This window comes from Barbus barbus (assembly GCF_936440315.1).
Source record: "Barbus barbus genome assembly, chromosome: 40".
NCBI lineage: Eukaryota > Metazoa > Chordata > Actinopteri > Cypriniformes > Cyprinidae > Barbus > Barbus barbus.
This window is the reverse complement of record NC_136718.1, coordinates 15368134-15394640: the sequence shown is the minus strand read 5'-3', so window position 1 is coordinate 15394640 and position 26507 is coordinate 15368134. Positions and strand designations below refer to the sequence as shown.

Below are 26507 nucleotides of genomic sequence, written 5' to 3'. Positions count from 1 at the left end.
TTTTGTCACAGGAAGTGGGCACGTTGACTTACGCCTTCAAAGAGAAAGGCACAGCACATGTTAAAGAAAACTCTGAACTTTGAGCTTTATCTAATTTAGATGATAGAGAAACAGCACTAATAGGCTATATTAACATTTATACATACAATAATATAGTTTGTCTGTGAATTCTAAAGGACCTATTGTTTAATTATAAAATTATATGTAATTATATATCGTTATATAGCCTAGTTATACCCGGAGTACATGTAATAAAAAAAATCTCACTTAGTATTATTACACTGGATATCCACTTTATTTCTATTGTATTTTCCATTCATATGCATAGCCCTACAGTAAACATGAAACAAATTCTATCAATTGCAAAATAGAGCATCTAATTCTTTTTTGCCTTTCCTCATAAAAACAAGAGAGGGCAGCCTTACACTTCTGAATCGCTGTACAGTGGGAGACTCAAACTACTAGATTTTATTTCAGTAACTTGCTATTGTTGAGTATTTCTGAGATTTTTATGATGAGATTTTTAAAAAACCATTTGCATAAGGTCTGACAAATGACTGCAAATATGTGAGGTGGCAAATTATAGTGCAATGAAACTTGAAATATTCCAAATGAACACAAATGTTAAAGGTTCTATTATTAATGACAGAAACATACAGACATAAACAAGTATTTACATGTATACACAGTCAATCCATTTACATGAAATTGGTAAACACTAAAGGACAGCTAGTGTCAGTCTTCAAATTAAAGCCGGCAGTAAATACAGGTGAACATGCCACATGTAACTCAAAAAATCATTTCCCATAGCTTCTAACCAATTCTTTTGCATTCACAATGTTATTTGGGTACATTTCAAATCTGTCTGAGACAGGACGTTTCTTTTCTTAGATCCTATTTCTTGAAGTGAAGAAAACATTAGATCTCATTTACATAATTTTCATCTTTTGTGAGCTAATAGCTTTGGAATTCATTGAAAGCTACAATTGTCCAATAATAAGCACAAAACTGACAAACATACAGAAAGAACTTCTATATAATTGTTCAATATTTTTCAAGTGTAAAGTTTTTTCAGAGTAAAACATCTGCCACTGTGTAAACCCAATAGAAAAAGAGAGAGAGAGAGAGAGAGAGAGAAAATTTTGAGATGGTCCTCACTGCAGAACACAAGATCCAGGGGGTGTGGTTGGATCCAGATCCAACTCCTCCCACCTTACATATACCTAAACCTACCCGTTTCCATCCCCTGATCCCTAAACCCACCCATCTCCACCCCTAAACCTACCAATCTCCTCCCCTAAACCTACCATCTCCACCCCCTAGATGTGGATCCAACCACAATCCCTGGATCTTTGGTCTACAGTGAGGGGCTACTGAGAAATTGCCCTGAAAAAAGCATTGCTGTCAAATCTCAAATGGCTTATCTTTAGTGCTCTTTAGTGTTTTTTTTGTTTTGTTTTGTTTTTGTCGATGAAGTTAAATGTCAAATCTTGAGTTGGGTCCATGTAACTAACATGCAACAAGACATTTTAAACTCAGAGCATCCAATATGAAGCTACTAGATTGAAAGTCAGCCTATAAGAGAGTCAGTTTCTAACCCCAGAACGGTGTCCCTCTATATGCCCTTCCAGATGAATAGGGGCAGTTGTAATGGCAGATGCAGGAGTTGATGGTCATGACAGCATGTTTAAGCAGTCTTCCTCCAGGGCAACGGAAAGTGACCAGTGCTGTGCCAGTGTGGTAAGGAGTGCAACAACGGTTGTCTTTACATGAGCCGCAATAATGGGGCCTGTAGAACTGCGTACTATAACAGCCCTGGTGGAAAAGCCTCACTGGGGTTGCTGACCTGTAGCTGGGCTGACATTTCCTCCTTGACCACTGAAATATAGAAGCGGGGTTGGTTAGAGAATAGTTTGAATAGTCAAAACCAAAGCATCCTATGGTAGATTGGAGACTCACCTGTGGGTTTCTCTGGAGAGCAGGCTGACAGGGTCGGATCATACACAAGCGCACCTGCATCTCCAGGCGACAGGCCAGGTTTTGATTGGACACCCGTGTGGATATTCCAGGCCCGCAGGTGTGTGAGCAAGCGCTCCACTCTGAGCTCTGGTCTATGCAGTTTGAACCGGGTCTGTTTTGGTATGCAGAGTCTGCAGGCATTGTCTGATCACTTCCTGAAGCTGCCATTCCAAAAACAATTTAATTAGACTTACACAGTTCAATTAAACTTACACAAAACTTGTTTCAAAACGAAACAGGGAACTTTGTAATTGCCACATATTGACTATTTTAGACCCAATTAACTCATGTTTCATACTTAGCCAGGTGTATTTCATTACATTTCAAAAATATTTTTTAATCATAAAAATATGTTAATGCATTTTAAATTATGTCACAATATATTACTAAAGCCAAAAATGGTCACATTTAAAAAATATTTTTTTTTTATTTTTTAGTTAGCATTTGGATAGAGAGTCCGAAATTCTATGTAATGTTATCACATTGGACTAAAAACAGAGTATAACAACTTAAAAATGTTCAGAATTATTTTTGGGGGGATTTTTTCTACTCATACCAGCATACAAAAGATCTTGTGCTATATTATTACCAAATATTGGATTCAATCTTTTTATCAACATGTTTTCTTTCACTTAGTACTGGTTTTGTAATTATTTTTTGGAACTGATTTATTGATCTCAGCTTATGCACTGTTTTTGAGTGAACAATACTTTTTTTAAGGGCAGTCATTTTGATTGGGAACATCAAACTAGGAAAAGGACTTAAGGGTTAAAATAACACACTGTATTGTTCACAAGTCATGCAATGTGCATTTAGAAATTACAGTATATAGTATTAGTGTTGATTTCATGTTAAGTTTAAGTTTAAATATTAAAGAGATGAATGAAAAATGAAAAATTTTAATAATCTTAATATCAAAAATATTTTAATTTGTGTTCCGAAGATGAACAAAGGTCCTAAAGGTTTGGAACGACATGAGGGTGAGTAATTAATGACCGAATTTTCATTTTTGGGTGAACTATCCCTTTAATTCTGTCTCACTAAAACTCATAGATCTGCATAAATTTGCAATCAGCTTGTACCATCTGACAATCATTGTTATAATTTGAGAATCCCAAGGAAGCAATACTAAATACCTCCATCCTTATGAGATGATAATCAGTCATTCATTGGCAGTATTTTATGCACATGGATCTGTTAACATCACCACTGTAAACACACTCAGAACAAAATGTACCATTCCAGCTGATTTAACCTGGGTGACATTGCTTTTGAACACCCTCCTGTCCGGTGTTCCACGCTCTCTGGTTTTTTAGAGTTTTAACTGTTGTGCTACACAGACATGAGTCCTGTTATGAATCATGGAAAGTTGGCTTCGGGAAGAAGCTAGAATTTGTGCTTTTGGGTTCCATCTTGGCAAGACATTTTTAATTAAAATGGTCAGAATCCCACAATGAAAACCTCAGACGGGAATGTAATAGAGAGTTCTCAGATAGGGATTCGAATAAGAAACATGAAAAAAGATTTATGCAAAATCCCAAAGAAGAGAGACAGTTTTCATTCCAGCTCGTGAAATACTATTACATGAACAACAACAACAGCCGATGGGTAATAAAGTACCTATGTGAGCATCCTGAAGCACTGTGTTGTCCATATTTTCACACACCCATTCTTTACAGCATTTTCCTGGTTGTTGAACCCTTCGAGGATGAGGGCAGTCTGGGGTGGGCAGGAGAACATCCTCACTGCACCGGGGCACACAGGTCACCCCTCCACCCGAACAGTGACACTGAAGAGCACAAGAGGGCTGAAATACCTGGCCTTCCTGATAGGAGACTCCATTATGCTCACAGCCCAGCTCTTTCTGACCTAAAAACAAAGGTTCAGAAGATTACACTGATGACACTATATGCAATGCAGAAGGTCTAAATGTTGTGGTGTTTTATGAAGGCTTGCTGTGGAGGTTGGCTTTGTATTTTATGTGCCCCGACTGTAAAAAAAAAAAAAAATATATATATATATATACATAAATAGTCTTTGTAAAACTTGAAATTAATTGTTTTTTTAACAAATTTTTATTATTTTAATATAATCTTAAAATTTTTGGTTGTCTTAAAATTAAGATTGGCTATAATTTGTAGCAATTATTTATTTACATTAAAAAACATTATTAAGGTAACATAATAAATCAAACTGTCAATCAACTGATAAATCAAAAACTAAAATGCAATTTAATTTCTTCATTCGAAGTAGCATACATGATAAAAAATAAAACATATAATTAATGTGATATTTTATATTTTATTAATATACTATATATAGAATTTGTGTTTGATATTTAATTTTTAATTATCAATGCAGTACAGCCCTGCCAAAATTAAGATAAATAAAATTCTCAAATAATAAAATAAATTACAATAGCTGCTAAAATGATGAAAATGGAAAAAAATGAAAAGCTCAAATGCTATTTAATTAAATATATTTTCATTATCAATCCAGTACAACCCTGTCAAAATTATACTGACTCATTTGAGATAGTGTAGCATAAACGATATATATGTGTATTATATATTTATATATAAACTATACATATTTCTATGATATTTTATATATTATATTATTATATATAAATTTGTGTTGTATTTCTTTATCAATCCAGTACAACATGGCATAATTGATCTTAAAGGATGAATCAAATGCTCAAACCGATGTCAAAAATGACGAATTAAATTGCAAAGTGCCATCCCAAATTATGATAATAAGTTAAAAAATGATAGCCATGTGAGCCATGTCAGTCAAGACCTATGGGTGGAGCTTATGGCTGTAATAGTGTTTTAGTGGTAATGCTGTGTATTTGGTGTTTGAAACTTACTGACACACTCTCCTGGTTCTCCAGGGAAGCTGGCACTATAGTCACATTGCAGGCTGTGCTGACTGTCACATGGATACAGCTCACTGCAGGCCTCACCCTGCTGCCTTGCACACAACTGACAGCACTGGCACCCATCGAGAATGAGAGGAACACCTTCTGGGCAGGCTGGTACAGAGCTTTGGCACTGACAAGGGCCACCACACTGCTCACAGCACACCTAAGACAGCATACAGGAAGAAGTGTTATGTAATGCATGCAACAGAGCATCTGTTACAAAATCTGTACCATGTGAAAACCGTAAAGTTTCAGTAATCAGACATTCCTGTAATATAATGTATTTCTTTCAAGTTTCCCATTAATGCTGTATTGGTTATCTATGCCTCTAATAATAGCACTGCTGGTTTTTAAAACATCCAGCTTTGGTTAAAATTGATAATATGCATAAGGAGAAGCAAAAGGAAAAATATTTTCCCTCATGCGAATCACTTACGGTAAGTTTTCCGAGACTCTGAATACATAAAACTGCTTTCAATTATAAGCTAGTGTTACAGCCAACAAGCTTAAGATGACAATCTTACATTTGTACAGAACCTTGATTCTGTAATTAAGCATTAATTCTCCATTACATTTAGTTTATACTGGAAAAACTCTGTTTAATTTAGAGTTCTCACAGACAACAAAACTTCCCACAAAAAGTCCCTGATAAAAAAAAAACTAACTGCTCCCTCCTCTCAACTCTGAGCAAGACAATTTACAAAGTAACCAGATCAAATCTCACAGCTGTTGGACATAAAACTGAACACAGACATCAGAAACATTTCCACTGGCAAAATGCATGCATGCAAATAAAGTGCGTGATTCTCACCTGTGAGCCCAGGTAAAACAGCAGTGCCCATGCCATCAGGTTTTTCCTGTCTCTCTGTAGCTTTTCCATCACGTTCTGCTATGTGTTCCACCACAATGAGATTTTCTACTTGTGTTACTGTTTTCTCACTGCCTGGCTCTGTGCACATGCACTTTTATAAAGTCCTCGCTCTGATGTCATAGCCTGACTGCAGGGTAAACAGTGGCTGGACCTGGATCAGAAATGTTTCAAATTCCACATCTCCGTTGCCCATTTCCACAACCAGGAATTATTTTCTCCCTCTGCTTGTGTGCTCTGGTGTGAAGAGGTGAAACATGGACTTTTGGAAGAGAAGATGCATATTAAGGATTGTTCTTGACCACATCCAAGTTTTCTGTTTACATCTAAAGTCTAATAACTGTTGTTTATTGAATTGCTACATCAAATATTTGAATAGTAAAACAGACTGATAAGCATGGTTGGGAGTATGATATTGCACAATAGTTCAGTAAAGAAAAAAGTTATATTGTATAACTTACATATTAGACACCAATTTGTGTATTTTTTTAAACCAGCAATAATTCCAAATGAAGTAAAAACAGAATTTAATAGAATAAAATCTCCAAGACACACACTCATGGTGCTCCTGAATGTATCAGTAGTTCCAAATGAATTGTTGAGTAAACAATTCAATGACTCACTAATAAAGACAGCTTGGCTATAATAATTTGGTTACTTTTCTGCTGCTGTCTTATGAATAAATTGTAAATTGAGACATACTATTCTTTTCGCCTATTATATAGTAGGGAAGCATATGATTTTCAGCCTTTGTTTCATTCCTGAATGATTTAAATGAATTGGTCGAGTAAATGATTCAATGACTAACTCCTAAAGATTGTCACTGTGCCACCCAACAGTACAACAATGTCATTTGTACTAATACACACTGACAGTTTGTCTGAAAAATAATACAGACATTAAAAAGTTTCAGTGATCAAAATCTCCCTCTTGTTTAAATCATTATAGCATTTAAAATAGAGAACTTGCTTACATTTAAACTGTGGGTGGCACTGAAAAAAATAGCTTCTCAAAAAGACATTGTGCATTTTTTCACATCAAATGCTCAGACAAAACAATCCTTTTGAAATGCAGGATGACCCACTGGGAATGACGGTTTAAAAATAGACCTAGACGAGAAATTCACTTTTACAAATACCACAGCTCATGATAATTCAGCTGGAACACATGTGGCCTGCCAGATACAGCAAAAGTGGAGTGGATATTAGTTTTGTCTAAAACTTCTGTCCAGCCACTCTTACATTTATTCTGACATCCTTTCCAAAAATCACAAATGTTTGGAATGTACAATATCCCCATAAAGGGAACAGTGCACACATACAGTATCTTTATAGGCAAAACACAGTAATAGTATTCAGAATGAAAAATATTGTCTTATTCTTGAATGATTTTTAATTCAGTTTAAGAGTGGAGGGCAGAGTAATCAAAATATTATTATCTATAAACGGTATTAAATAAACGTTCATCAGAGTCCAGTGGAAACATGTTATACGGTGTCAGGAATGTGTAAATTTGTTCTGGAAGGATGATCCACAAAAATATTGTTTAAATATTTAGAGATTAACAGAGCAAGAAAAGCAGATGTGGGACCCTCTTTCATGTCTAAAATTCAGCCAGTTGTGGTTAAAAACTAGTCCAGTAATGTCTCATGGAAAAGTTTTTGCTTAAAGTGAAGTACACACATTGATCTTCACTTGCTGAGTACCAAGGAACTGACTTAAGTTAGCAGGAATACAGAATACTGGAAAGGCAGGCTCTGATTCATACACTAAACCAGCCATGTGCAGGAGCACTTTCATTTAACACCTGCTTTGGTACAGCAGAGTAAAACCCTGAATACTAAATGACAGTGCAGTTCAGTCATATGGCAATTCTAGAATGAATGTACATCAACCCTAACAGGAAAACTCAGTTTGGTGTAATTGGTTTCATTATAGAAATATTCTGTGTTCTGTAAACCTCATTTTGGTATTGGAAATAAGTTGTCTTTGTGTTTACTCCTTCATTTACATCAATTCCTGTGTGCTGCACATGTGATCTTCAGGGCTTTGGCTTAGGACCTTTCCAATTTCCTTTCTTCCTAGATCCTCAGTTACTCTACACCCTGTAATAAAGAAGAATTACTTGATGAACCGACATGCTTGACCAGATAAACTGAACATAATTCTAACATTTCTCAGGCTTCGCCAGACAATTTCTTATTGTCTTAATGTTAAAAAGTCTTTGGTGTGCCTTTGAGGTTTGAAGAATTTGGCCCCAACTGCAATATGTGTCATAGTTAATCAGTTGGAGTCGTAGCTAATAATTTGAAAATTGGAAATGTTTTTGCTGTATATCCCTTGACAATATTACATTTCCTTCCATATGAATCTTAAATCTAACCTGACACTGAGACCTAAAAATGTTTGCAAACAAAAACTTCTGAATAATAGGGATAATCTATAGCCAGCCAGTCAATGTTGCTAAAAACACCCAGGCAGAGCAGATTTTTACAGGGCTAGTCACAAAATAAATAAATATATGAAGATTAAATATTTATATTAGCTGAAATTAATTCATAATTGTACTTGTATTAACACTACCACTAAAATCACTGACAGTCAAAATTGATTAATCAGAACAGACTATTCTACATATTATTAACTTCTCAGTGCAGACTAACTTGTCATTTTTATATTCTCTTTTATATATTCATTGGTGCTTGCTTTTTTCACCATAAAAATTGATGCAAAGTAAAACATTAAAGTTGCTTTAATAGGTTGCTTTTTTCTTTTCATTTGAACAGACCTCTTACACATTAATCGCAGCTGCAACCCAGATGTGCAGCGATGTAGCTAAATCACCCTCTAAAAAGAAGAACCTGAATCTGACTAACTGTTTTTGAAGGGAGGAAATGATACCTACGTTCCAAGCATTCTAACTAAATGTGTGAAACTGTCATAACAGGAAAGCCTTTAGTTTCTAATAAGAACACTATTCTAAGCAAGGGTCAAGTAATGACGTTTGAGAGGAAGCAAATCTGACAGTCACAGGAAAGATGTCAGAAAACACACACAACCACATTCAGTAACAGATTTACGGGAAGAGCCCAGCAACCGTCTGGAAGGGAATATTAAAATATTTCAACTGAATCTGTGAAATCTTTCAATGTAAACTTCAGAAGTCATATTGAAATTTACAGAATGAGAGATGAAGCATTCTGCAGAACAGTGGTGTGCACAGTAGAAATCACGTTTCACCACATCCTGTTGCTTGAATGTAAGTTGAAAAATTTCATACTACATTCAGCTGCCAGTAAAAATGTAGTTCTCTTAGCTCCAATTGACACATTTTATCATATCAAATTACATTACACAAATTTCCCCCCAAAATCAGTTTGCAAAATGTGAATTGGTTGATTGATGCATCTGTGCTAATGATTATCATGTTACCATCACAGCTTGTGAAAATGAACATGTCATATGGGTGTTCAAAATTTGAATGATAACATATTCTGAAATACCAGTATCACTCATTTGACCAGGTTACTGGAAGCTGAATTTAAATATGGAAAATATCCCCTTAGTCATAATAACACTAAAATAACGACAACCCTTTTCTGTTACAGAAGTTCTTGCCTTAAAATAAGCATGAACAAATAAATACAGGACAAAGGATAGATTCACTGCAGTAGCTGCTTCCTAACGTGGCCAGCAGAGTCAATATTTTTAATGGATATTCTGCTCTTTAGCTGGAAGATCTTGACGACCTCCAACGTTCTATAAGAATCTTGATCATTTAACCTCATGTGTACCGCATTTGGTTTGGGTATGAGTCATATCTGACGACAGTTTAGAGTGATAGCAGGGTTGAGTTAAGAAGTCACAGATGCATGAACAACAAACAGTGGTGCTTTATTCCGTTATACAGGGGTGTCATGCAAGCAGCCATAAATAAATGGCAAATGGAAAAAATAATGTTTTTACATCTGCTCAAAAACTTTACATCTCAATCCATGTCTTAATAGCATAGAGCACACTGAGGGATTTATAGAAAGAGTGGTGCTACCACATTTTTAAGCACTGTTCCAGCAGACTGATGTATGACACATTTAATGGGATGTTTTTGCTGGTTGGGAAACAGAAAACGGCCCATGTGGCTTCACGCAGGGTTAGAGTTGCTGGATTAGGCCAAGCTAAATAAGGGTTGTTGTTTAGGAACTGCTTTAAAAGCAGGGGTTTAGAAAGAACTCAAATTCAAATTCAAATTTTATTTGTCACATACATATACATACATAGTACGACATGTAGTGAAATGTATTGTACGACTGTCCAACAAATTGTCCAACAAAATTAAGAAAAACCTCAAGTTTACAAAAATACAAATAGAAAAAGTACAGTAAACATATATACAGAAATAAACTAGCAATAAAATAAAATAACAAATAGATATGAGAATAAAAATAGATATGAAGAATAAAATTAGAATATGATTCTATATAGATTCTATAAAAAGTAAAGTGTATGTCAGTGATAAAGTGTCCGTGTGCTGTGCAGTGCAGTAAAGTGTATAAGTGAGTAAAAGGAATACTAAAGACAAAGACAAATGGTATGTAAGTCCCACTCATTTATCCTTACGTGACCTTCTACAAATTAGTGCAGATTGTAATGAAAATGTGCAAAGTGGAAGTGTGGGGTGATGTGCTTAGAGTGGAGAGTGGTTAAGACTCCGAATGGCCTGCGGGAAGAAGCTCCTCCTCATTCTCTCTGTGTTCGCCTTCATGGAGCGGAAGCGCCTCCCTGAACGCAGCAGAGAAAAGAGTCCATTGTTGGGATGGCTGAGGTCCTTCACTATCTTCCTGGCCCTGGTCAGGCACCGCTTGCTGTAGATCTCCTGCAGGTCAGGGAGCTCGGTGTGGATGGTACGTTCCGCTGAACGCACCACCCTCTGGAGGGCTCGTCTGTCCTGCATAGTGCAGTTCCCGAACCAGGAAGTGATGCTGCCCGTCAGGACGCTCTCGATGGTGCAGGTGTAAAAAGTCTTAAGCACCCGAGAGGGAAGTCTAAAGTCCCTCAGATGGTACAGACGCTGCCTGGCCTTCTTCACCAGGGTGCTGGTATGACAGGACCAAGTCAAGTCCTGCGTGATGTGAACACCCAGGTATCTGAAGCTGTCCACTCTCTCCACTGGAGTCCCGCTGATCGTGATCGGCTGGTATGACCGCTCCTGCTTCGTACTGAAGTCCACTATCAGCTCCTTAGTTTTGCTGATGTTCAGGTGTAGACTATTCACCTGGCACCAACTCTCCAGGTTCTTAATCTCCTGTATGTAGGCCGTCTCGTCGTTGTCTGAGATCAGGCCCAACACAACAGTGTCGTCAGCAAACTTGATGATGGTGGTGGAGTTGGAAGTGGCCACACAGTCATAAGTGTACAGTGAGTACAGCAGGGGGCTCAGAACACAACCTTGAGGGGCTCCAGTACTTAGGGTGATGGAGGATGAGGTGTGTTTACCCATCCGTACGGCTTGCTGTCTGTCCTTCAGGAAGCTGGAGATCCATTGGCACAAGTATGTGCTGAGACCAAGGACCTCCAACTTGGAGGTGAGTGTGGAGGGAATTATGGTGTTAAACGCTGAACTGTAGTCCACAAACAGCATTTTTACATAATTCCCTTTTCTGCAGTCCAGGTGACTTGTTGTGGTGTGGAGGAGGTGTGAGATGGCATCCTCCGTGGAGCGGTTATGTCTATACGCAAACTGTAGTGGATCCAGTGTGTCTGGTAATGATGCAATGATGAAGTCTCTGACCAGTCTCTCAAAGCACTTCATCACCACTGATGTGAGGGCTACAGGGCGATAGTCGTTTAGGCAGGTGGGCTGGGGTTTCTTGGGGACAGGAACAATGGTGGACTGCTTAAAGCATTGAACTGTGTTAAAATGTAATGCTTTAGGCATGCAGTAACTGTTATGTTGCATGCTATTGGAAATGTCTCTTATTTAGCAAGTCATTTTGTACATGGTTTATGGTGTGTTCAGTTCAAGTACACACATCTGGCAAAAATTCTCAGTGGTGCATTCAAGCATTCAACAAATGAATGAACATGTCATGAAAACATTCTTAGTTTAATGAGAGATGTGCATAATGTATGCCGTTGCCATTTTATGAACATGATGCACTAGAGGTGTCAGCTTTTCGAAAATAACATTCTTATCAACCAATCATTTCCTAATCACGTTATGCATATTCAGGCATACAGGCGACACTATCTGAGTATGGTCCAGCTCCACTACACACATGAATACACTTATGGCGTTATGCTGACATCTAGTGGCCAACTACTGTAAGCCATGTAGCCCCAATTCGGAGATGAATCATCCTTAACAACAAATGACAATAATAGAAATATAATTATTAAATGAAATCGTGGTTCTGAAGCAAAAATATCTTAAACGTTGTCCTGGTGCTGATATCCACTCGAGATTCATTTATTTTTCAGTTTCTTTCATATATTGTTGACAAAACCGCCACACAATCGAGCCATAAACATTTTCAGTTTGTAACATTTCTGATTTTCAGCATTTCTCACGGTTTTACGGTTACCTGGGTCTTCTTTAAGTAGGCTATGTAACGACAACTTTGCATTTAAACATGAGTTATTCAACCCTCCTAAAAAGTAACTCCCAGTGTAGTTACGTAACAGAAACAAAGTGATACTGACCGGACTCTTCTTTGTATGTCACAAACTGACCTAAACTAGCCATTAACCGAACCTTTTTTAGTTAATGAACGCAAAATGTTTTATTAGCTCAGTAAACATTGCTTAAACCAAGCTGCACGCGCGACGCGACGCAAATAGAACGCTTCGCTCGCTAGTAGTGTACATGTGCCATTACTGTGCTTCTAAAAAGCTTCTAATAGGATTCCGGTTTAATCTCTTCGGTAGATCAGGTGCGCTTGTCAGTTTTGCTCGGTTATTGTTGTCGCTCTGTTGTGTTCAGCCCTGTTTAGTTGGCGTATTGTACGCTGATGTTGTAGAGGCGGGGTTCACAGCTCATATTATCTGTTCATAAGGCGTGTTCTTTGTCCGCGCCGGGGTTGGAGTGTATAATAGTAACGCGCATGAGGAAGCTGAAGTTCGCCGCTTGAGTTCCGGAGAGCGCGTGTTCAAGTTTTATCAGACAGATTTACACTTCGAGTGAAGACAATGGCAGAAAAGAATGGAAAACCAGTATTTGATAAACCTAAGGTTAGTAGTGTCATTACTGTTAATGTTGTTATTATTCAAATAATGGCTATACATTCGGGGTTGAATGCTGTTTTAATAAATTGATAATACAGCATAGCCAGCACACATTAAAATGCAACCATTGTCAAGATGAATGTAGATATCTATTAAGACCTAAAGCCATTTTATGCTTAATAAGGAGGAGGAGGAGACTTAATGTTAAAGGTGTAAAAAATGTTTAATAAAGTTACATAAGGAGAAGAAACACAACCTTAAAATTACTGAAACATATTAATAAAAAACAATCAAAAACATCTTGCCATTGCGGCTGATGCATCAAAAGGAACATGCTGATTTATGGCAAAGGAGAGAACACTCCAGGATAATGTTCACACTTGGCCTTGCAGGGATATACAATGTATTTGCCCTTTGGAGTTATTGTACTGACTGAGCAAGCAGAAGTTATCTTGAAGGACCGATACAAGAAACATGCTGATAAGCACATCATTTGTGGAAGTGTCAATAACCCATATGAGACAGTCGATACAATGCCTTCCCTGTACTCTGCTCATGTATTACACTGATCATGTGCAGCTGGAGGGCTGACGTCAGGTTATGCGATACCTTTCTTAAAGTTTCTTTGATAATTACATAATAATTACGGTGTGAATCTACGATTGTCGGCAGTATAGTGTAAGAGGCTACCATAGTAAAGTACAGCATTCTCTTTGGATTCCTCATTGTAAACACATTCAAAAGGCACTACTCTGTTGTTTAATTTGTGTTTAAGAGGGCAATTATGGTGATTTGTAACAGTCCTAACAAAGAGCAACAATCATTGTAGGCGGTAAACAATTTACCATTCCTTGACTAAATCACACCCTTCATATAACTTAACAGGCAGTAACTTCCATGTTTTATCAGCCACCCAGGACTTTGTTCCACATCTAATGATTACATGATTATTCACAGTGAAACAATACAGAAAGGTTACATTTCTTGTTTTTCATAACATCTGATTCCATAATGTGAGCAGTTGCAAGCAAGTCAGCCTTATAAATATTTAAGCAACATGCAGTCCATGCATATTCAACCCCACCATATTAGCCAGTGACATTAATATTAGACCAACTACAGTAGTTGTTTGCAATGCACATTTGAATCAAGTATGAAGAGGGTGGCAGCTTAGGCTTGTACAGACAAGACAGTTTTTCCACTTGAATGTCTTCCTTTTGATATTTGAGCACAAGTGGCTTACATGCTGGCAGGGGAAACAGCCGTGGTAGAGCATGCAAATGTATTGGTCATAATATTGTACGTAGTGAATGCATAACTTTGGGAACTTTTATATTCAGTGAGTTGTTTATTTAATAATTAAGTGGACTGCAAGAACACCCATGCAGAGAGTGCTTGAAGAAAGTAGTCTCACTGGGCCTGATCTGAGAAATTGAGAGCTAAAGACCAATGAATTGAAAGCACTAGAAGTTACATCATCCTTGTTTAGTTCTGCCAAAGACACAGTGTCGTACCAAAAATGGTTTTAATAATCCTGAAAATGGATTGAATTATTCAGGCATGTTTGATATAAAATGGTTTACAAGCAGATGTCTGTTTTAAATGTTATTACACTCCAAGGCCTCACTTTAGTCTGCTTTTTATTGTGATTGAGTACTTCACATTTGGTTTTTGTGCTGCAAAAGAATGTAAAGAATAGTTTTATTGTCCTGTATCAACCCCAGTTTGCTTTGAGTGCTTTGCAATTACGTAGATTTACCAGGCGCCTCAAGTAAAGCCTTTACAAAGCGTGGGCATTTCTGTCATTGAACTGGGCTGAAGGTATTGATATCATTTGATATAAAAGGCTGCTTGCACACCACATTTTCCTCTGGGGGTGGGGGAAGGGACTTAATACTCTGCAGCGTCCTTTCTCGTGTCCGACTGGCCTCTGGAGATCTCACTGCTTAATCAGTGTTGACTTCTTTCAGTATCTGATTCCTATCGTACTTTTGAGGGTCTGTTCCTTTTGAAAGTGTCTTTATCTTCTGTGTTGAGAGCATGAAGGAAATATGATGCACTGAACAGCCATTACTTAGGTTGTTGTGCAGAGTAGTTTGGCCAAAGATGTGGTACAGCTCTTTGCACACGTGCACAATGATCCCATGTTCCCTTTTTCTCTTGAGAATTTCCTGTAAACTTTCCATCTCCCTAAAATTGGTCTCTAGTTACTCACTAAAAAACAATTGTGTAAATCTCCTGAAATAGCATTGTAATTAGTATACCATTGTAAGCAAATGCTGTGAGCTCTTTATGCTTTATGTCCATGTTTTGACTTGTTATCGAAAGAGAGTATTCACAACACGAGTCATTTACAAAGAATTCCCCTTCTCACTAGCATGTAATTTAGCTTGCGTTGTGCAATCGTATTATTTTGATTACAATTGGATTATTTGTTTTTCTAATGTTCCTCTTTAAAACATTGTGAAACATTCTTCTGTTACCCATCATATTTTTATCAACAGTATAATAATTAAAAGAATATTAAGCTATCGCCAGTCTTCATTATAGCTGATGATAATATTCCGTTAACAAACATTTTCAGCGGGAATGAAGCGAACAGCTACTGATGATGAGATATAGTTCCTATTTTTGCATGCTCACACTTTGTTATTGTATGATGGAGAGGAGTTTGCATTCTGAAATAGAGTGCTGCTGAGATGACAGATTTTTATAGACTAAAACCTGAAAACAAGTCATTTTGTACCCAAGTGCATTCTTTTGTACCCAAATTATATGTAAAAAAAGAAGGCACAAACCAAATGGTTTAGTCAGTGATTAAACATACTATGAGAGCAGTTGACGCCACATGAAGGGTTTTTTCATTCTCTAACAGACAAGACTTAATGGGTTTCTCTTTATGGTTTGTCTCTATGCTCCTTGCTGTTTGTTTCACAGCTGCTGGTGAAGTGGGGTCACAATTTAATTTGGTCATCTGTCAGGACAACTCTCAATACGTTTCAGTAGATTGGAGCCATTACATTCAATTTTCTCACAGCTCTCACTGGCATCTCTGGCCTTTCCACTAAACTTGTTTCACCCACTCGTGCATTCCACATTCTAGATGCACTTCACGAGGAGCATTTCGCAGCTGTGCGGGAAGGAGACTCCTCTTACTGAACACATCAGGCTGAAAGCTGAGCTCAGAGTTTTGATGGATGTGCTTCTACTCTGTGCCATCAAGTGTCTATGGTAGCATTTGTCACGTGGTTCAGTGGTGTGAAAAAGTGGGCGTTGTATTTTATTCCTGTTCTTTTTTCTTTGCAGATTGAGCTACATGTGCATCTTGATGGTGCTATTCGAATAAAGACCATTGTAGAAGTAGCAAAGTAAGTGACGTATTCAAGTCAAGTCAAGTTGAGCTTTATTGTCATTCTGCTACATGTGTGGACATATAGTGTAACGAAATGTCGTGTCTCGCAGGACCACGGTGCTACATACTAGTTAAACATAAGATAAACATACAACAATGCAAGTATAAGAGAAAAAAAAAAAAGAGCATCTGACTACACATATACTATAACTACTATACCTAGTTGCCTAGACATACACAAACTGAGACAGTACAAGAACTTTACATATATACTGTACATGAAATTGTGCAAAAAGATAGAAATAAAAAAAAAAATTGTATATATATTTTGTACATTAAATTGTTGTGCAGATTAAAGAGAGATTTTGTGGAAAGCAGCGCATAGTGCAAAAAGATTCCAGTTACATACTGTGATAAATACACTGAAAACCATTCATTTAAATGTCTTTCCAAGTGACTCAGAAGCTCCTTAAAAAGTTTACCAAAAATGAAAAATATTATTTATTCAGAAATATTATTTTAATTATTTATATAATTAGTAATTATATTAATATTTATAGTAAGCATTTATAATAATATTGAGTATATTCATTATTTAATATCATTTTATATTGCATTTGTATGTTACATTTTGAGCCTTCTGAGGCCAAAGAAACAAAGTCAGTATATTAACTGCTAATTTCACCTTCACTGCAGCTCTAACATCAAATATGATCTACTTACAATGATTTTATGGATTTATACAATGATTAATTTTGACACCCTGTGGTCAATAATGAAATTGTGATCTGTTTTTGGCTGAGAATGAAAGATTTTGTCATTCTTCGGCTAATCAAAGTTATCAGATAAGCTTCAAAACATTTTTTTTTATAATAAATCAACAGCACCATGTGTTCTTGGGTAAATTACAGACATTATGATCTAATTTTAGGCAATTCTGTGGTCTTTCCATTAAAATTTTCAAACTAACCAGTGACCTCTGGTGTAACTGTTTCTCAGGCGGCGGGGAATCACTCTACCTGCGAATGGCGAGGAGGAAATGAGAGACCTGGTTATAATGCATGAGCCTGCCACACTCAGAGAATTCCTTGGCAAGTTCGATCACTACATGCATGCCATTGCGTAAGTAGTTGTGCCGAGAAAAGATCTGCTGCTGGCTGTAAATAAGTTGTGTTGCTGATTTGCTTGAAGATTGCATGGAAGCCTAATTTTTTGCACCAACAACAGTTACATTTTAGTTTCTCAGGACTATTCTCCCCTCGTAGAAAAAAGGTTTCTGAACAGAAAGTTTACGTTTTGGTGAATTTGTAGGATCTTTTTTTACCTTTTCGTACAATCTGCCACTGACGATTAGGTTTATGTGTGGACCTTCATGCTTGTTGATTTTATAATAATCATTAGTTTTCATACAAATAACATTGTATGAATTCATACTAAATCGCCACTTCATAAAAATCTTATGATATTGAGTTCTGGTTCAATAATTGCTCTTTTTTGACAGTTTGAAAGTTACAATAAAAAGGTACAAAAGTTATCACCGGTGCAATGCCCTTTCAAATATTTCATACTAAAATCTACCATTTAGGAACTAATATGTACAGTTTAGAAACTGAGACTGTATGTACCTTTAAGGTACTAATTAGGGATGAATAATATACAAAGTAAAGCTTTGCGCAGTGACAATTGTACCTTTTTTTTAAAGAGTGTATGATATCATAATATATTTTTAGATCTCTTTCAATCTGAGAAAATCCTCATGAATCAGATGATTCTAGGCCACTCTGTCCTGTTGCACCCTTCACCACATGGAAGTATATTATAAATTCAATTGATTTTAAGACAAATCTGAAGCATTGCTCAAGTGGTTAATAAGAGAGTCTCACCATATCGCTAGTGGTGGATACACCCTCAAGGGCATGGAATCCTTTCTGATGTCCTGCAGATATCTTTACATGCAGCTCATGTCACACCTTCATGATGTGTCGCTATAGCAACGGACATATAACCTCTGCACAGGCTTTTCTGTTGCCCTTGCACACAGTCCTCTAAACAAGAGTCAGATAATGAGGCAGTTTCTACACGTTTCCACTTTTGACATGAAGACCTTAAAAGCAGTGCAGCTGCTAGATTTGTGGGCCGGCAGCTGACATGCTTCATTGAAAATGAACCTCTAGTCCTCAGAAGCTTTAAAAGTGTCACAACAACATGGGGAACTCGCTAGCTGTTTTTGGCACCCACTAGGCTCTTTATTGTCCAGTGCTGTAGACAGGCTCAATGCATGTCATGTGGTGTAACCTGAAAGCATGCTTTGTTATTACAATCAAATAGCCCTTTTATTTAGCACTTTAAAGCATAATGTGACTCGGAGAGGGAATTTAAAAAAAAAGTGCAAGTGAGCTGTTTAAAATAAGTATCATAGCATAAGTGTTACTGATCTGTAAAAAAGATTATGGCCTTTGGTATCTTGCTCCAGCTGTGGGTGTTCTTGGAATAAGTGCATGGTTATGCAATAAAGGCGGCTGCTATGAGTGTGCAAGTGAAAGTAACGTCTAGTACATTCAGTTAATTCAATCATTCACAAAACATCTCTCTGAAGCATGTGCTACCTCTGTCCATAAATGAAGTCATCAATGATATAATTTTTATGACATCATAAAACAACTCAAGCATTTATAGCCTACTTCAATCTGTTTGAATATTCTTAGATGATGCAGATGATGTTTTATGATGATGTTTGAAGGTTTGGGCAACTTTAACTACACACACACACACACACACACATATATATATATATATATATATATATAATGTTTGTATGTGGGTAGTATATTTGTATATATTGGGTGTGTGTGTATAATATATATATATAGAGAGAGAGAGAGAGAGAGAGAGAGAGAGAGAGAGAGCAGGGCTGCATTAAATTGATCAAAAGTGAGAGTAAAAACATTTATAATGTTACAGAATATTTCTATTTCTACATTACACAATAAAATACTATCTTGCACACATTAATAAATTATTTTCTTTTTTGGGACAAAAGTGCTTTTTAATGTAGTATATATAAATATAAATAAAATAACCTCATTTACATTTATTCATTTAGAAGATGCTTTTAGCAAAAGCAACATACAAGTGAGGAAATTTTAAAGAAGCAATTCAAAGGACAATTCAGCAGTAACATGAGAAGTATTGCAATACTACATTTCTTAGAAAAGTACAAGTTAAAAAAAGAACATTCTTGGCATGTGTGTATACTATATATATATTTTAAACAAAAAAATAGATTTTTGAAAATGAAAAAAAAAAATGGGTTATGTGTTTTTGCAAATAAACTTCTTAAACAAAAAAATAGATTTTTGAAAATGAAAAAAAAAAATGGGTTATGTGTTTTTGCAAATAAACTTCACATATATATATATATATATATATATATATATATATATATACATACATACACACATATTCATATGTATATATGTGTATGTGTGTATATATGTGTATGTGTGTATACTATATATATATTTTAAACAAAAAAATCGATTTTTGAAAATGAAAAAAAAAAATGGGTTATGTGTTTTTGCAAATAAACTTCACATATATATATATATATATATATATATATACATACATACACACATATTCATATGTATATATGTGTATGTGTGTGTCTGTTTCTTAAAGACTCTAGGTCTTGAAGTTGGCAAGGGGCTATTGGGGTAGGGGTGGGGCTGTAATGGTGTCTTATCTGTTCATGTTCCATCTGCAGAGGGGACAGAGAGGCCATCAAGAGAATAGCTTATGAGTTTGTAGAGACAAAGGCCGAAGAGGGAGTAATCTATGTTGAAGCCAGATACAGCCCTCATCTGCTGGCCAACAAGGGAGTGGATCCTCTTCCTTGGGACCAAAAACCGTATGTGTACCATATTTGCTCTAATCAAAAGCTGTATTATGCCATGTATTGTTTATTGTTCTTATGTTACAACAATCATGCTGGTTTACATTTTCTCTTGCACAATAACCCTGTTCTGTTCTCGTCTTTGTTCTTGCCTGTCCTCCCCTCTTCCTCCCAGAGGAGACATCACTCCCGATGACGTGGTGGACCTGGTGAACCAGGGGTTCAAAGAGGGAGAGAAGGCCTTCAAAACCAAAGTCAGGTCCATTCTGTGCTGCATGCGTCACATGCCAGGTAATTCCCTCTCACCTCTGTTCCACCCCTCCATTCCCAACGAAGTGTGTTGTGTGTTTGAGAGGCAACCTCACTGTCATCCTTCATTAAAAACCCATTCATCCGCAGCCGCTGTAAGCTTATGTCCAAATGGTGTTCAATAATCACGGCACTAGCTGAACCCCCTGTAGATTGGCTCAGAATTTTTTGTTCCCATCTTAAATTCAGTCAAGATGGACTATTTGGAAATGCTGTAGTGAATTTGGAAGCCTTTGTGATTCATGTGTAATGTGTTTTGTTGTAAATAGAGACACTATTCATGTAACCTTTGAAACTGAAGAGATCTGTCATGTACATTACCGTTCAAAGGTTTGGGGTTATAAGATTTTTTTTTTTTTTGGAAAGTATCTGTTGCTCACTTTTATTTGATCAAAATACACAAAAAACACTAATAATGTGAAATATCATTACAATTTAAAATAACTGCTATACAACCCAATTTCAGGAAATGTTGGGACATTTTTAAAATTTGAATTAAATGAAAAAGACTTTCAAATCACATGAGCCAATATTTTATTCACAATAGAACATCGAGAACACAACAAATGTTTAAACTGAGAAATTTTACACTTTTATCCACTAAATGAGCTCATTTCAAATTTGATGCCTGCTACAGGTCTCAAAAAAGATGGCACGGGGACAACAAAGGGTTGAAAAAGCAAGAAATTTTTAAAAGATTCAGCTGGGAAAACATCTAGCAATGTTAATTGACATCAGGTCTGTAACACGATTAGCTATAAGGGATGTCCTAGAGAGGCAGAGTTTTCAGAAGTAAAGATGAGCAGAGGCTCTCCATGTTTGAATATTATATTGTGTCTTCTGTGTATATTTATTATGTATATATAAATACACGCACATACAGTATATAGTTTGAAAATATTTACATGTATTTGCATGTCTATATTTATATTCATAAATATATTTAATATATAAACAACATTTTTCTGAAATATATACATGCTTTGAGTGTATTTATATATACATAATAAATATACACAGCACACATAGATATATTATGTAAACAAAAACATTTATTTTGGATGTGATTAATCGTTTGACAGTACTAATATATATATACATATATATGCAGCATATATCATATGAGGAAATTATAATACACTCAAATCATTGACTGTTACAAACGAATTCTTATTTTTGCTGTAGATTGGTCTATGGACGTAGTTGAGCTGTGTAAAAAGTATCGTAAAGATGGAGTTGTGGCAATAGACCTAGCAGGAGATGAATCCCTGAACTGTGAGTCGTACCCAGGACACAAGAAAGCATTTGAGGTAAGAAAACACACACACACACACAGTCCATATGAGCTGTGTTTGCAAAATGTTTTCAGCATGGGAAACCAGAAAAACATCTCTGGCTGCATTTTTTTCTGTGGACCATCTAAATGAAACTCATCTTTATTATGTTATTTTCTGTTATGAAACAGGATTCACAGAATTTGACAGAACAAACATGATAATTGTCTTATCAACATCACATTTTTCCCCTGAATTCCCTGATAGTGAATTACCTCTATTAAGTCTAACATCACAGTAAAACAGTTTGATTAGTTGATGTATTTAAAACTTATAGAGATTTAACTGTACTTCGTTGACTTGGAAACTCTTGTATAATCCATCATTTACATAACACTGACACAGAAACATCTGTTTATACCATTCACGTGCTAAGAGCTGCAGCTGAGATCCTGAAACAAAACAAGTTCCTTATCATCCCGTGATCTAAACTGAATCTTACAAACATAGTGTTTGTAAGATGCTGTGTTTGGAGACTGCTTGCTTTTTTCTAGCTGTGGGTTCATGGTTTTGTTTTTAACAGGAAGCCGTCAGAAGTGAGGTGCACAGAACAGTGCATGCAGGAGAAGCGGGCCCTGCCAGTGTGGTGAAGGAGGTATGAGTTTCCTCTTTTGCTAAGCATTTCTTATGTATTCAGCAAGAACACAACCACTCAAAATGTGCTTCTCATGAAAACATAACGGTTCACCATCTGCTATTTGTTGTACAGATGTAAGATTGTGTAACACTGCTGAGTCTGGTTTTAGCTAGTTATTCTGTGAGGAAATTCGGTCTGTGAAGTACATTTCCTTCTAAATCTAAGTACTAAATCTTAAAAGGCAGATATTTTAGAAAACACCACAACCGCTCAGCTCATTTTTCAAAATGTCACTCCACAAGAAAACACCCTCGGATCTGAAACTATGTGCCAACTCTTTCCATAATGTTCCCTCCCTTTGCAGGCTGTGGAAGTTCTGAAAGCAGAACGCATTGGACATGGATACCACACCCCTGCAGATCAAACTCTGTATAAACGACTTCTCCAACAAAACATGCATTTTGAGGTAAGACGGGATGGCAGCTTCCTGACGGTTACAGAAATCACTTCGAGATACACACCCACTTACATTTACATCATTAGTCAGATAAAAATGCCATTATCGTGGATGACTTGACAATGCATCATGTATATCTGCATGTTGCACCAGACCTTTATCTTGGTTAAAGTGCTCACATACAGTACCGACTCAATATTAGGGTCCATAACAAAACTGCATCTGAAAACAACGATGATAAAGCTTCTATCAGAACTAATTTCACTTATAGGAGCCATTTTTAATGACTTTTAACTAACTTATGTTTATCTTTGAAAAGAAATTGTCACAGATAACCAGACATTACTGCTTACATTATGAGCTCTTATTTCACTGATATCTTTCTTATGTAACGGCTCATAGTTTATGAGATTATGTCAGATTAATGAGATGCATACAATTTGTATTGAGACAGAAACGGGACTGAGGAACACTGAGTGGAAGCTTTCCTAAAACAATCTCGTGCTGCCCTCTGGTGGACAGTTTAAAAATAGCTGAGTTAATAAATGGGTCACTGGACAGTCTCTCAGTTTGCTAATATTTATATTTTCGCTACCAGAGTATATATGAGATGTTTAAAGGAGGTTATTACTCTACACAGTGTTTAGTGTCACTAAACTAGTTGTCTTTCTCTAGATCTGTCCTGTCTCTAGCAGACTGACAGGAGGCTGTGACCGAGACTTCACTAAACATCCTCTCATCACGTAAGAATAGGTTTATTTACTTCACTTGTTTACTTTTTTAATGCATGTTCCTGGTCTTACTGTGAACAATTTAATGGTGCAAGTTATTCCACTTTTCCATTACCATCAGTTAGGCTATTAGATAATATGAACAAACAGCCAAATAGCTATTTTAGCACTACTTGGTAAACTTCCATTCAGTCTGACTTCTGTTGCATTTCACCAATTCGTTCGTGAAGGATCAAATAAAGTACTACTGTGCATTTTTCCTCAATGCCTATCATGTTTCACTTAGAAATATGGCACATTATAGAATTAAAATGGACAATTTACATTGGGCTTTTCATACTGCACTTAAAGGGATAGTTCACCCAAAAATGAAAATTTGCTCACCCTTAAGCCATCCTAGGTGTATGTGAACGCAACCGGAGTTATATTAAAAAATATCCTGGCTCCTCCAAGCTTCATAATGGCAGTGAACGGCCAATAGAAGTCCAATAAATTGCGTCCATCCATCATAAAAAGGGCTCCACACAGCTCCGAGGGGTTAATAAATGCCTCCTGAAGCGAATCAATGCATTTTTGTAAGAAAAATATCCATATTTAAAATATTTTGCTTCTGCTAAATGTTGTATGCAAGTACACAAGAGAGTGCGTTCCCCATATTTGTAATTTAGAAGCCGTCTTAGTGCCTGGTTACAGCCTATTTTACGTTGCCAAACTTGTGCAATGTTTCTTGCCATTTTGGCAGTATAGGTGGCAAAGGTGGCCAAAATCAAAGGGAATGTTTAACACAGGGGTTTAAAATGATCCAGAGTTGACTAGTTCAAGTTTGAAAAGTCTTGTTGTGCGTTTCAGATTCAAGAAGGACAAAGCTAACTACTCCTTAAATACAGATGACCCCACCATCTTCAATTCCACCTTGAACTCAGACTACCAGGTGGTGCAGAAATACATGGATTTCACCGAAGAGGACTTCAAGAGACTGGTGAGACAATTTGCCAAAGCAGGCTCTCTAATGGACTCTGGTCATGGAAAAAGTGACTTGAATTATCCTGTCTGCTTCTGTTTTCACAGAATATAAATGCAGCCAAGTCCTGCTTTCTTCCTGCGAAGGAGAAAGAGGAGCTCCTTGAACAACTCTACGAGGCCTATGGCATGCTGAATAAAACAGGCTTTTGAGCTCAGTACTGTTATAAACAAGTATGCAGCGAGCAGAGCCTTTCAGGACCTTTGCCTTCTCTCACATGATTGTGGATCCTGATTCCTTGAAACTGGAGAACTCATACACACATTTCTCAGCAAATATTTTACACAAAAGAAATAAAGGCCATACATAAAAACCTCCAACTTTCTACTTTAGTAAAATAAATGTTACATGTCATTTATATTTCATTGACCACTGTTACAGCACACTGGTTTTGACCAAATGCTGTTGCCTTTTATCTACTTGGACATTTTTACAAGTATTGTAATATCTGTTGCCTAAACATGAAATATTGGTCTTATTTCATATTTACTCAAGTCTAAGTCACTATACTTTATGCTCTTCTCAATATACGCACAGAATATGACCATACATGTAATAAAGAAAAAAGAAGTCTTTATATGAAGAATGTTAAGCTGTACAATGTGAAAGGTGCTGTGAGAATAAAATTAATTGGTACCTCAGCTGTATTCTACAATTTTACAAATGGCAATAATTTATAAATCCAAAACATGATCTTATATCTGGTGCTCATCTAATGTATATTGTATACAAACCTTTGGGTGAGCGTTGACTATTAATATTAAAGTTATTAGGCCTATTAGATGTTTGATGATGAAATGCTGTGCAAAACCCCTTTAAATTTTGTCGTTCTTTTGTTCCAACCTCAGAGGGTATTTACCAAAAGACTGTCCATATAACTCAGGTTTGGAGTTAATCGGCCTAGTCAAAGATAATTGTGTCAGGTTTTACATTTTGTGTTGTATAGTTTGAACTGCATAGGAAAGCATACGGACTATAAATGCTGTGGGAAGAAGGGACTGAGAGCTTGTCACTGTGTAAACTATCAATACAAATACTTCTGCATCTGAAATTTTGTGTGATTCTTGGCCTGTTTATGACAAAAAAAAAAAAAAAAAAGTTTGTGTTTTAATTAATAGCGTCTCATTTTCTCTGTTGTTTACAATTTATATCAGTCCGCTGATTCGCATAGCCTAACTGAGAATAGTGCCATTAATGTCTGAAATTAGTGTCTCTCGTTTCATACAAACGCAACTGGCGCCATATTGCGTCTCAATTATTAATTGTAGTAAAAAAAATTAATTAAATAAAAAGACCTCTGAAGACTTTACATCAATTACAATAACATTTTTATTAGTGTTCGTCTTTTTTACTAAGCCACCTGTTTTGCACATTAAGTTCACATAGAACGCATTCCCCTTCGCGGCTTGCTTTTCAGGGTTATCGATCGTTCCGTTCTCCTTTGCATCATCTCACGCATTATATTACGTTCCAAACCGCAGAGCTCAAGGTAAATAAACTGAGTTTTTACACACCCATCTACTAAGTGCATGTTTACACAGAAAAATAATGGAGCAATAGTCAACTGTGTGAACGGGCCCTTAATGGATTATTTTGTTTAGTGGAAACATATTATTACACGTGAAAGTATAATTCCAACTGTTCAACAATTTCAACTTCATCTCCACATATTTGGTGAGTATTATGATGTAGCTAAAGATTGTACATTATCCCTTACTTGCATAATTTTCATAAATTTGAGGAATGGAAAGCCAAGGCAAATATATTTTTCCTTCAAATGCATCCAAACCCAAATAAA

At 36.4% G+C, this 26507-nt stretch overlaps 2 protein-coding genes across 2 annotated transcripts; one reads left to right on the top strand and one right to left on the bottom strand.

Annotated features, from left to right (window-relative positions):
* Nucleotides 1–278: 278 nt before the first annotated feature.
* Nucleotides 279–5886, bottom strand: LOC306859539 (CCN family member 2-like). The gene is made up of 5 exons (XM_079400601.1): nucleotides 5757–5886; nucleotides 4892–5108; nucleotides 3640–3888; nucleotides 1960–2180; nucleotides 279–1878 (listed from the first exon to the last, which is right to left on the bottom strand). The coding sequence occupies exons 1-5, from the start codon at nucleotides 5823–5825 to the stop codon at nucleotides 1594–1596; spliced, it is 1041 nt and encodes a 346-aa protein (XP_079256727.1). The 5' UTR covers nucleotides 5826–5886; the 3' UTR covers nucleotides 279–1593.
* A 6710-nt stretch (nucleotides 5887–12596) lies between these two features.
* Nucleotides 12597–26018, top strand: LOC306859538 (adenosine deaminase-like). Its single transcript, XM_079400600.1, has 11 exons — nucleotides 12597–13039; nucleotides 16340–16401; nucleotides 17385–17507; nucleotides 20152–20295; nucleotides 20456–20571; nucleotides 21775–21899; nucleotides 22447–22518; nucleotides 22865–22966; nucleotides 23633–23700; nucleotides 24538–24667; nucleotides 24757–26018. The coding sequence occupies exons 1-11, from the start codon at nucleotides 12998–13000 to the stop codon at nucleotides 24859–24861; spliced, it is 1089 nt and encodes a 362-aa protein (XP_079256726.1). The 5' UTR covers nucleotides 12597–12997; the 3' UTR covers nucleotides 24862–26018.
* The last annotated feature ends 489 nt before the right edge of the window (nucleotides 26019–26507 follow it).

Excerpts from the sequence above, each read along its gene's own strand:
- LOC306859539 (XM_079400601.1), bottom strand. The coding sequence starts at position 5,825 with ATGGAAAAGCTACAGAGAGACAGGAAAAACCTGATGGCATGGGCACTG. Across the intron at positions 5,109-5,756 it reads TGTTTTACCTGGGCTCACAG|GTGTGCTGTGAGCAGTGTGG; the intron begins GTGAGAATCACG and ends ATGCTGTCTTAG. Across the intron at positions 3,889-4,891 it reads AGAACCAGGAGAGTGTGTCA|GTCAGAAAGAGCTGGGCTGT; the intron begins GTAAGTTTCAAA and ends CTTTGTTTTTAG.
- LOC306859538 (XM_079400600.1), top strand. The coding sequence starts at position 12,998 with ATGGCAGAAAAGAATGGAAAACCAGTATTTGATAAACCTAAG. Across the intron at positions 17,508-20,151 it reads CACTACATGCATGCCATTGC|AGGGGACAGAGAGGCCATCA; the intron begins GTAAGTAGTTGT and ends TTCCATCTGCAG. Across the intron at positions 22,967-23,632 it reads AACAAAACATGCATTTTGAG|ATCTGTCCTGTCTCTAGCAG; the intron begins GTAAGACGGGAT and ends GTCTTTCTCTAG.